The following is a 12,095-nucleotide window of genomic DNA, read 5'->3' on the forward strand; positions in this document are numbered from 1 at the left end:
GGCATGCCCAGAGAGTATCCTAATCTAGATAACCCCTCCTGGGCATGCCCACAGACTGACCAAATCTAGATAATCCTAGGCAGGCATGTCCAGAGACTAACCTAATCTAATCTAGTTAACCCCTTACAGTCCTGCTCAGAGGCTAGCCTAATCTAGGTAATGCCTCATGGGCATACCCAGAAACTAACCTAATCTAGATAACCCCTCACGGGCATGTCTGGAAACTAACCTAATCTGTCTAGATAACCCCTCACAAGCCTCCCCATAGGATGACCTAATCTAGATAACCCCTCATGGGTATGCCCCGAGAGTAACCTAATCTATATGACCCCTCCCGGGCATGCCCAGAGGCTAACCTAATCTAGATAACCCCTCACAGGTCTTCCCAGAGGCTAACCTAATCTAGATAATCCTTCATGGGCATGCCCAGAGAGTAACCTAATCTAGATAACCCCTCGCGGGCATGTCCAGAGGCTAATCTAATATAGATAACCCCTCACAGGTATGGCTAGATACTGACAGAATCTAGATAACCCTTGGCAGACATGCCGAGAGACTAACCTAATCTAATCTAGGTAACCCCTTACAGGCCTGCCCAGAGGCTAACCTAATCTAGATACTGCCTCATGGGCGTGCCCAGAGACTAACCTAATCTAGATAACCCTTCACAGGCATGCCCAGAGGCTGACCTAATCTAGATAACCCCTCATGTGCATGCCCAGAGGGTAACATAATCTAGATAACCCCACACGGGCATGTCCAGAGGCTGACCTAATCTAGATAACCTCTCATAGGCATGCTCAGCGGCTGACCTAATCTAGATAACCCCTCGTGGGCATACCCAGAGACTGACCTAATCTAGATAACCCCTCACAGGCATGTGCAGAGACTAACCTAATCTAGATAACCCCTCGCGGGAATGCCCAGAGTCTAGCCTAATCTAGATAACTCCCCGTGGGCATGCCTAGAGACTAACCTAATCTAGATAACCCCTCATGGGCATGCCCAGAGACTTATTTTCCCAGACATTCTAGGTCCTATCAAGTTGACAGTCAAGATAACCCATCACAGTGATGAAGTATTAATCCTGAGCTTCTGGCCTCAGGCCAACTGGTCTCAGGACTGATGGCCATAGCCCATGCTGATTTGGCTTTGGCTGTAGGGTCAAAGGACAGGAGAATAAAGGGAAGTGCTTCTGGCAGATGAGCCCTAGGGAAGACATCTGGGGAAAGCTTCCAGGAACTTATGTTCAAGGCTGGTAGCAGCCATCCAAATAGCTGGTTGGTGTGACTGGCAGGTGGCTGTTTGGCTGCTTACACTCCTGAGTCCTATTCTTATTGGCCCTGGCAGAATGGAGCAATGTCTTTTTGTTTCCTTAACACCACGTATGGACTAAATTGACAGATGTTATTTAACCACTGCATCATTCCTTCCTCTCCTGAATCATGTGGCTCTTAAGTTTCCTTGTACTTGTGGTTTTACAGATTAAAGATCACTACATTTGGCTGTGGTTATGATGTATTCTGAACCATCATGGAAATGTTCCTAAGCCTGAGAATGCACAAAGCAGTAGCTGACATCGTTTCTCTAAGAGCGCTGGCATCTCATGGTGCAGTGAGCAAATTTGGCATCATCCTTAAAGTGGGAGGTGGTGATGCCCACTTTACAGATTAAAAGCCGTAGCCCTACACAGTGTTGTTGGAGGTGGTATCCAGACATCCTCTTCCCATGTTGCTTTACCCTCACCTCCTCTGGACCACATGTCCAAGAGAGGAGAACTGGGAGATCTGCTCAGTCTATGGCCTCCAGTATCCAGAAAAAATAAAACTTGGTTATGGTTTACAAATAAGAAATCAGAGTCAGGCGTGGTGGCATATGCCTTTAATCCCAGCACTTGGGAGGCAGCGGTAGGAGGATTGCCATTAATTTGAGGCCACCCTGAAACTACATAGTGAATTCCAGTTTAGCCTGGACTAGATTGAGACCCTGCCTCGAAAAACCAAAAAGAGAAAAAAGAAAAAAAGAAAAAGAAATCAGAGAGGAACGCTCATTATCTTATCACAGCCTGTTTCCAAAAGCAGTTCGCCCTTAACTGCCATGGACAGTGTGAGCCGGGGTTTGGCTTGGTTTTCAAGCAATTTAAAGAGAGCATCATGGATGGCCTTCCATTCCATTCCCTGCAGGCTGCTTTCCTTGTCACACGGTTGTGTGGACTCCGAGCTGCGCACAGCGGCAAGCCAGGCTGGTTCGTCCCTCCTCCTCCTCACTTGGGTTCTTCCCTGCGCCGTCACAGCTGGCTCTGATGGCAGCCCTAAGCCAGAGTGGTGGCACCGAGATTTGAACACATTCATTAAGGAGGCAACAGAATCACTAGAAACTGTGGGGACCATGACCTGCAGCCCCCAAATCCAGCATGATCCCAGCAGCTTGGCCCCACTGCAAAATTTCCAGCAGGATAAGTGGTTATCCCAGAACATTTCCCAGAGCGCTTTCGCAAGGCAGATAACTCCCAACTTCTGTCAGGGTTGATAAATTGGCTTAGTGTGATTCACCCAAAGAATATTGCTGTGAAATGCACAATAGGCTCATACAAGAAGAGAATTTTCTGACTGCAGATTTGTCAAAGTAAAAGTCGCCCCTAATAATGTTTTACTTGGCAGTTTTGTGACAGTGGGACTATTAAGCCATAAGTGTATGTGTGGTGGGGAGCTCTAAGTGGCTTCCTCTTTTGAAAAGTGTTGAAGTTTCACTTTCTTCCAAATTACCCAGCTTTCCATTTCACCTTCTTTTTATTTCTCACCTCACACTCAGCATGGCTTACTTGCCTCAAGTGTCTCTGTTAGTTAAATATTAGAGGAAGAGGTAAATGTGTCTACCAAAAGAGGTCACCTCCAAGCAGGGGCCACAGTCACCCTGCTGTGGTGTCTGAGACAAATTCTCTGCCCCTGAGCTGAAAGCAGAGGCTTCCTCTGGGTCTCGGGTGTACCTATTGTAAAGCGCTCTTCTGCCAAATGAAAGAAACATGCAAAATGGTTTCTTTCCTGAGTGACTCTCCAGTTCCATTGCTTTGCCCCAGCCTATCACTGCTACTTGTCAATTGAATTAGCTGCTGTCCTGGCATGTTTTGGGTTATTTATTAGATGTATGACATCATGCGCTGTGATGTGATGACCTTGCCAAAAGCTGCAGAAGAAACGGGGACTTGTCTTTTTAAACACAGACTGCGGGTTGAACAACATCTTGGATGTCATGGTCAACTACACAACCTAGCCCAGGGTTCTCTTCCTGGATGCTCTGGGGAAGGAAACGATCGAATGAGAAAGCAAGGCTGGGGAGAAGGCTCAGTAAAGGGCTTGCCTTGCAAGCATGAGGAACCAAGTTTGATGCACAGAACCATATTTTTTAAAGTCAAGCTTGGGGCTGGAGAGATGGTTTAGTGGTTAAGCGCTTGCCTGTGGAGACTAAGGACCCTGGTTTGAGACTCGATTCCCCAGGACCCACATTAGCCAGCACAAGGGAGAGCATGCATCTGGAGTTTGTTTGCAGTGGCTAGAGGTCCTGGCATGCCAATTTTCTCCCTCTCTCTCTCTCTCTCTCTCTCTCTCTCTCTCTCTCTCTCTGTCTCTGTCTGTGTCTTGTCTGTCTGTCACTCTCAAATAAATAAATAAATAATTTTAAAAAACCAAGCATGGTAGTGCATGCTCTTAACCCCATTAGTGGGGAGATAGAGACAGATGGATCCCTGATAGCCCTGCCTGCTTGATAAACTCCAAGCCAGTGAGTGACCCTGCCTTGAAATAAGGTGGAAGATACCTGAGGATTGGCATACAAGGCTTCTCTCTGTGTTCCACAAATGTACACATACATAGGAACCCACACACATGAACATGAACATGTATGTGTATACACACACACACACACATACACACACATAGAAAATAAAGACATAGTCAGGCATGGTGGCACTCGCCTTTAATCGCAGCACTCAGGAGGCAGAGGTAGGAGGGTCACTGTGAGTTCAATGCCACCCTGAGACTCCATAGTGAATTCCAGATCAGCCTGGGCTAGAGCAAGACCCTACCTCAAAAAACCAAAAGAAGAAAAAAAGGAAAATAAAGACAGAGAAGAAAGCAAAAAAGACAAATTCCCATCTGGGTCTTGAAGCTAGTGGAAAGGAAACATCAGTATCCATGACCAGGCCTCATTCCTGAATTAACAATGTGAGAATCTACATGTATGCTGTAATTCTTAAAGATATTTAAGAACATATTCCTAATTTGAATTTGGCTTAGAGAGATAAGCAGATACTCATCAAAGTTTTATTCTATGCCTAAAATCAGATAAGGTTTTCCAAATGCTATGCCGTGGCTGGGCTTCTCTGTGAAGATGGAACCTGGAACCATGCGCCAGAGAGCAAAGTCTTTGAGCAGAGCATGCCAGGAGCCCCTTGAGGGGAGGTACAAAGGCTGTGGATTGCTTCATGCACTGGCCTCAACGCATTGGAAGTGCAAACCTCCCATGATGTATGCCCAAGCTTTCGGGGGAAGTTTCAACCTGGCAAGGGAAAGCATGGCAGCACACAGCAAGAGAGTGAGCTGGCTCACATATCTGGGTGGCAGAATAGTCTCAGAGTGCCAGGTAACACTGGCAAGCCTGGCTAATCATGGTCACTGTGAAGGACTGCCCCTCTTCCAGCAAGACTTCACCTCCCAACTTGCTATTAACTGGGGATCAAATATTCAGAACACAGGAAGCTAGGGGGCTTTCCCATCCAAAGCACCAGTCTCCTTCCACGATGAACCGCCACACTGCCACCGTGTGTCACCATGACACTGAGTTAGAAATGCATGAGAATGCAATTTGGGCCCCTGGGTCGGCCTGGAGACACGCCTGTGTCCTAGGATCACTGCAACCAAGAAGAGGGGATGATTTAGGCTTTGACCAAGCTTATTTCTCTGCAGAGAAAAACTTCTGTGAAATCTCTAGATAATGGGCCAGCCTCTTCCATATAAGGCCTTTCTAAATGGAAAACGGTCCACTTTGTAATTTCTTGCTGTCCTGTACAATCTTGGTACCAGGAATAATCAATCTATCTGCCAAGGAACTTACAAGATTTCAAGGGGAACTTTGCTCCAACCCTGCAATTTAGTCCCAGCTTATTGTCTTCTCGTCCAATAGCACGGGACTTGCCTTTGTTCATTTAGTGGTGGCTCATAATTATACTCAAAGATAGTAACTTGACCTTGATAGGAAGCCCTTGGCGGGGGGGGGGGGGGTGGATCAGTCATCGGTCTGGCAGTGGAAACTGTCAGGACTTTGGAGTATCGTCACACTCGGTCGTATGTGGCAGATAGTCCGCCATCTTCAGAGAAATGTAGCAGCTTGCGGGATTCTGGCCAATCCTAGAGCCATCCTGTAAATGTCTCAAATGTCTCAAAATGACGCTTGCGCTTGCTGGACACAGGCCTGCTTCCTCACCAAGTCGTAAAACCTGCGTTCTGGCAGGCTGGTTCTGATCATCTTAGCCGCCTCAAGACACGAGGAGATGCCCTTGTAAAAGGCAGTGACGCGCTTGGTGCTGGGTAACTACGAGGCGGCCTTCTGCTGCAATCACAAAGTACTTGATGTTGGGAGCAGATGAGGAAACGTTTATTCAGGGGCATCATACCAGCAGCTGCTCCACCCTTGTGAGAGCCTCGTGCCAGATGGCATCACAGCACTAGAAGGGCATGCAGGGGCGGGGGCCACATGGCAAACCAGAAAGCAACAGTTCAGGGGCTGGACTTCAGACCAGTCACATCTCATCCTAGTGGGAACCAATCAGGGTCCCTCAAGAGCTGTATGAATCCAGTCCGAGAGTGGCACCCCAGGAACTAACCGCCTTCCGCTAGGTCCCGCCATCGCTCAGTGCAGCACACTGGGGAGCACACTGCGGGGGGCATATTGCAAACAAGCCATTGTCACTGTGCTGTGGGGAAAGGCCCAGATTCTGTGCAGCTCAGCAGCTCAGAGCCGGGTTAGCACACCAGCTGAGGCCCCGCAGCTCTGGGCTGTGGCTCACTGCTCTCCCTATGGAGAGTCGTGACCGCAACCCACATCCGGCTCCTCCTTCTCCTGATCTCAGATAGGAGGAAGGAAAGAAGGCCTTAGGAGAGTCAAATGCTCAGATTCTATTGCCAGAAAAGAGCCAGACTGTCCAGGTGCAAGGGACCTGGGCAGCCCCTCTAGACCACGGGAGGGGGCACAACTCAGCTGACATGTGGCTGACTCTGCCACATGCTTTGTCCCCCTGGAATTCAACAGTAAGAGCAGGACCCATGTTTCTGGACACTTCCATTCAATGACAGCTGTGCCCGAGGGTGACCATGAGTCAGCCTTGACAGGCTTTAATGGCAGTATTACCCCACAGAGGGTCCCTGTGTCCCTGGAACCACAGAACCCGTAAGAGCTGTCAGACACACCACCTTCCTCTTTGCACTTACCAGTAAGGACACTGGTGGTGTCGTTATCATAGGAATTCCACATCATTTCATCCAGAGCCCTTGATGACACCTATAAGGAGACTCTCTGAAGCTGTTGCTGAGCAAACTATCAAAAGATCATGTCCTCAGGCTGGAGAGATGGCTTAGTGGTTAAGCATTTGCCTGTGAAGCCTAAGGACTCCGGTTCGAGGCTCATTTCCCCAGGACCCACGTTAGCCAGATGCACAAAGTGGAGCACATATCTGAAGTTTGTTTGGAGTGGCTAGAGGCCCTGGTGCACCCATTCTCTCTTTCTCTGTCTGTCTCTTTCCCTCTCTCTCGGTGTCACTCTCAAATAAATAAATAGAAATAAGCAAACAAAAAGATCATTTCCTGAGGCTAGAGAGATGGTTGGACAGTTAAGAGTACTTCCCACTCAAGCAGAGGGCCTAAGGTGTTTGAGCTGGATGGCTCTGCGCCCATGTAAACTGCTGGGCATGTCCACACACATCTGTAACCCCTGTCCTGTGGGGAAGAGAGACAGGAGAACTTCTGAGGCTCAGGTAAATGGCAAACTCTAGAATCAATAAGAGACTATGTCTCAAGGAAACCCACTGGTGAATGATGAAGGAGGAACTCTTGTCATTCTCCTCTGACTCACACATGCACACACACGAGGTAAACATATCTGCACAGGCATGTGCATGCACCACACTCCCCAACACACACATATGAAACAGATAAACGATCCTTTGTCATAAAGCTTCTCCCTCAGTGAGGCTGGCCCTGTGAGGAGCTGAACTGAAGGTGCCTCGTTTGACCTGTGTGTGAGTCCTTGTTCTTGTCGTGAGTGAGCAGCGCTGTCCAGCAGGAGAAGGCGGGCCGGGCGCCAGTGCCCTGGCAACTCACTGGGCCCTTCCCTCTCAGGTACCCGTTCCCCAGGGTGTTCAGCAGCTGCAGCAGGAAGGACTTGGAGAGCAGCCTCAAGAAGGGGGTGGGGATGTGCCTCTTCAACCTGCCAGAGGCCAGGCAGGCCTTCGGGGGCCGGAAGTGCGGGAACGGCTACGTGGAGGAGGGAGAAGAGTGTGACTGCGGCGAGCCAGAGGTAAGGGGGCTCCCCCACCCTGGCGGGCGGACCAGAGCAGATGCAAAGCAGAGTGACGGGGCTAAAAACAGGAAGGGCTGGGGAGACGGCTCCACGGGTCAAAGCACTTACACATAAGCATGAAGACCCAAGGGGGCCTGAGACTGCCTGAGGTTGGTTCCCCAGGGACCCCAGTTCTGTGAGGAGTGCAGACCAGAGAATCCCTGGGGCTCGCTGATCAGCCAGGCTGACCAGAAGCAGCGGCTCTGGGTTCAGCGAGGTCAAGGAAACAGTCACAGAGAAGAGCGACAGAAGAGGATGCCCACTGCACTCCTGTGGCCTCCACATGCATGCACATGGGAAGTGCACACACATGTACTGCGCATGCACACGCCACACCACACATGCCATCCACACAGGCCCACACTAACATGACAAGCAGATAAAATTCAGGGTGGGAAAGTCCCATGTGGCCATCTTGAACAAGGACCTCATGCTAGAGTGGATTTCTCAGACATTAACTAGTACACGGGGTGGCTGGTGCCACTTAGGTTGAATAGATCAAGCGTCCTCGTATTGAAGGATGCAGTGTTCTTGGTGACATAGGGATGAGAACAATGAAAAGGCATTTAGCTTAGAGCTTGCTAGAAAGAATACCTTGAAATTCCAGCTTCAAAGGGCTAATAAGGACCTTTTCTTTCTAGTTGTAAAGCACATCACCTGGGGCAAATTTGAACAAGTATCACTGGTGGTTAGCCTTTTAGCCCAGAGCTTTCTCCCAAGCCTCTGTATGCAGCACCCCCCCCCAGGCTCTGATTCCTTGTACGGGCTTTCAGAAGTAAGGGAAAGCAACAATGTTTTTTCCCAGAACCCTGCTTTCTTAAGTTCCCACAGACCCAAGATAAAGCTAGTCCCCTTTTTAATTTCCACATAGTCCTGGGAAGGAAAGAGAACCAGGAAGAGAAAAGGGACACCATGGAGACTGTGTTTCAAGGGAGTCAGAGCGAGGGGTATGTGGAGCAGGCCGGGTGTGGGCTCAGTCCCCCGAGTTTACGCATGCTTGCAGGCCACAATAATAGACAGGTTCAAGGCAGGCTCAGCCGAATTCACAGGTGGACTCAGGAAAAGAGTGCCTTAGAGAGCTGCCCTGGAAAGGGGTTCCAGGAGAAAAGGAAAGCTGTGCTAAAAATCCAAAGCACCCCATATGGTCCTGTGCTCATCACATAGACAACAGCTTAATAGACTCCTCGGCATAGCCCATCTCCGCCACCAGGGAGACCCGTGCCAGCAGGAATCGTCTAGGTCTGGCAGGATCCAGAAGAGCTAGGCAGGTGTGTAAGTGCTGGGTGTGGGGCTGGGTTAGGTGGAGAGGACTTCGTGTGAATGGTTATGCTCCCTTGACAGACTCGGAACCTATCAATGACAGTGGGCCTGTCTTGCAGTAGTGGTTGATTTTGCTCAAGGGGAGCGGGAATGGCTGCTGGTTAAGAGCAAGTCTTAATTACAGGGTTATAGAACCTCTTCACAACTAGCAGAGGAAAGCATTTAGCCACCATGGGACGGACAGGAGTGCAAAGGGAAGAGACGCTCCTTGGAGGCCTTGTTAATTACTTAAAAAAACAACACAATTAGTTTAAATTACCCTTATGTCTCAGGAGAGGCCATGTTGACTTAGATGGTTTTTGATTTGAATGCCTTATAAGTATTTATTAATGAAAATAAATTCGAGCTGTTCACAGAGCCAGGAACTCTGAAGTGTGGACAGCTCCATCTACCGCCATCCCCACCAACACTGTCCACAGTTACCAGTTACCATCTCCACAGTCACCACCGCCAGCGTCTTCCCACGTCCGTCCACCATCGTATCCTCAGCTACCCTCAACACCTCCACCAGCCTCACCACCATGCAGCATCAGGACCACCATCCCAGACCCACCTCACCAGTCAGCCCCACACACCGTCACCACTGCCATCGCCACGTCCCCACCCCCACCGTCCCTGTCATGGCCGCCCATCACCACCACCCCAACATCCTCACCAACACCACGCCCACCGGCATCCCCGCCACCGGCACAGCTCCACCGTATCAAGAACTTGAGTTATCTTTGTTTTGTTTTTGTCTTTTTTTGTTTGTTTCTTTTGCCAGGCTTGTGACTTTAATAAGTAAAGCAATTTAGTGCCCACAGACACAATAAGGAATCCAAGAGTGTAAGAGGCCAGTCATTTAGGAGATTAGAACAGAGGTCACGTGGTGGCCCTGTGGTTCAGGAGAAGCTTTGCCTAGACCCAGAGCGCCCGGCCTGAGGCCCTCCGCAGCCCCTGCTGCTCACGCGCCGCCCTCAGCTACCTGTCGGCCGGAGAGCAATCCCCGCGGGGCTGAAGGAGAACGCGGCACCACGGAGGAGGCCTGAGGTCAGGCGGAAGTCGAACTTGAGTTCTTAATGTTTGCAACCCACTCCTGTTCTGTTCCTCCTTGGTCTCTGAGAAGGAGCCATGCCGTCTTGGCAGGACGCTCGCCATCTTCCCAGGGAACACACTCGCTTGTGAGGCAGCTCTGATTATCACCAGCTCCCCCTTCTGCGCAGGCAAGTTCTATATGTAATCCCCAACTTCATAGTTCTGTGGCTAGGCTCCTTCTAGTTCATCTGGTGATCTCCTGATAGTTTAAGGACATTCTCCTCCTCATCCAAACCTCTTCCTCCCAAGCAACCCTGCAAAGTCACAGCAGGCCTTGTGCCTCCCTCCCAGTGCTGTTTGACTTTACTTTTTATGCTTCACATTGCGAGGCTGGGGCCCTAACCAGGCCTGAGCTTCCAGACGGCTTTGCCCAGGACCTTGTTAGACCCGTTATTGGGGCTCTTTCTCCCCACTGGGCAGTGCTCAGGCCTGCAGACATTTCTTCTGCTACGATCGCCCACACAGCCAGGTCCAGGCAGGTGTCAGGGCCGTGTCCACCAGCACCCAGAAGCACATTCCTCATTTGCAGGAAGAAGCGCGGTGGTTTTCTCCCAGCTCATGGTGACTACGAATCTATCTGCTGCCTCCGGCCTGAGAACGGCCGTCTAACAGCTTCACCAGCCGCACAGGTCTCTGTGACGGCTTCGTCGGTCTTTGTTCCTTAAAGACTTGCCACTCACAGGCTGGGCTGCTTCTGAGAGGGTAAATGCCTCAGCAGACAAGGGACGTGTCTCCAGAGAAGTGCGGTGCTGCAGAAGAAGGAGATGTGAGGCAGCCGAAGGACAAGGCAGCGCAGCGGCCCCTCTGGCAGACGGCAGCGCACGCACAACAGCCCACTCAGCCTTCTAACGAGCAGACTGGGAACGCAGCCTTAGCGCCTCCTTTAACGTCAGAAAGATGCCAGTCACCCACACAGAACTTTTAAAAAGTATTTTATTTTTGTTTATTTGACAGAGAAAGAGGGAGAGAGAGAGAGAGAGAGAATGGGCACGCCAGGGTCTCCAGCCACTGCAAACTAACTCCAGACGTGTGTGCCCCTTGTGCATCTGGCTTACGTGGGTCCTGGGAAATTGAACCGGGATCCTTTGGCTTTGCGGGCAAACGCCTCAACCGCTAAGCCATCCCTCCAGCCCCCACACAGAACTTTGGAAAGTCATTATCTCCCTCACGTGAGATCAGTTCCCTTTGAAGTCATTCAGCTTGGCCCGTCTACATTGGAGCTGCTGCTTCTGTGATTTGGTGGCTAGGAGCAGCGGGGAGGAGCCATAACTATTTTGGGACGCAGGTATCAGATAGCTGCTTTAATTTCGACTTTCAAGGAAATCTGTGACTTGAATAATGTACCCTAACAAGAGCCATCAAGACCACAGCCAGCAAACAGCACCGTGGCATTCATCCAAGATGCAATTATTGGGCTCATTTTAGGTGGGGAGAATTTCTGGACCTTTATAGAATTGTAAGCCCATGGGAAAAACCCCTATCACAAAAGCTCCAGCCAGGACTCCGGTGGGCCATTTTATCTTACTGTATATACGAAACATTTCAAATGTTTATAAAGTCCTCAGGCAAGTTTAGAATTTAGTAACTGTGGAAGGGTGTGTGGCAGGAGCAGAGGATGAGCGCTGTGTGAGAGCTTAGTTACGGAGCCCCACACGGGTGCGGTGCAGGGGGCTGGGCTGGCCATAAACCTTCTGATTATTGACAAATCTATTAATAGCATTTGTGATACTAATGACGAACCCACCTTTTTAAAAACTTTATTTTTATTTATTTACTTAAGAGAGAGAAAAAAAGAGGCAGAGAGAGGGAGAGAGAGAATGGGCACACCAAGGCCTCCAGGCACTGCAAACGAACTCCAGACACATGCGCCCCCTTGTGCATCTGGCTAACATGGGTTCTGGAGAGTCGAACCAGGATCCTCCGGCTTTTCAGGCAAACGCCTTAACCACTAAGCCATCTGGCGAGCCCCAAATTCACTTTTAAAAGGCAGCTTGGGGGAAGCAAGCTGCACGGATATGGCTGGCTTCCCCAGGCCGGTGGGGTGGAAGGTCTTCAGGCACACATCGAACTGGAGTGAACGTGAATAACTGAGC

At 50.0% G+C, this 12,095-nt stretch overlaps 1 protein-coding gene across 4 annotated transcripts in view; it reads left to right on the plus strand.

The window, feature by feature from the left end:
* Adam12 (ADAM metallopeptidase domain 12) overlaps nt 1-12,095 on the plus strand; it is a 304,232-nt gene that overhangs the window by 245,551 nt on the left and 46,586 nt on the right. For all 4 annotated transcript variants that reach the window (XM_045142322.1, XM_045142323.1, XM_045142324.1 and 1 more), the window contains one exon: nt 7,389-7,566. In XM_045142322.1, coding sequence (XP_044998257.1) covers nt 7,389-7,566 — 178 coding nt within the window. The remainder of the gene's footprint in view (nt 1-7,388; nt 7,567-12,095) is intronic.

This window comes from Jaculus jaculus, chromosome 1 (assembly GCF_020740685.1).
Source record: "Jaculus jaculus isolate mJacJac1 chromosome 1, mJacJac1.mat.Y.cur, whole genome shotgun sequence".
Taxonomy (NCBI): Eukaryota; Metazoa; Chordata; class Mammalia; order Rodentia; family Dipodidae; genus Jaculus; species Jaculus jaculus.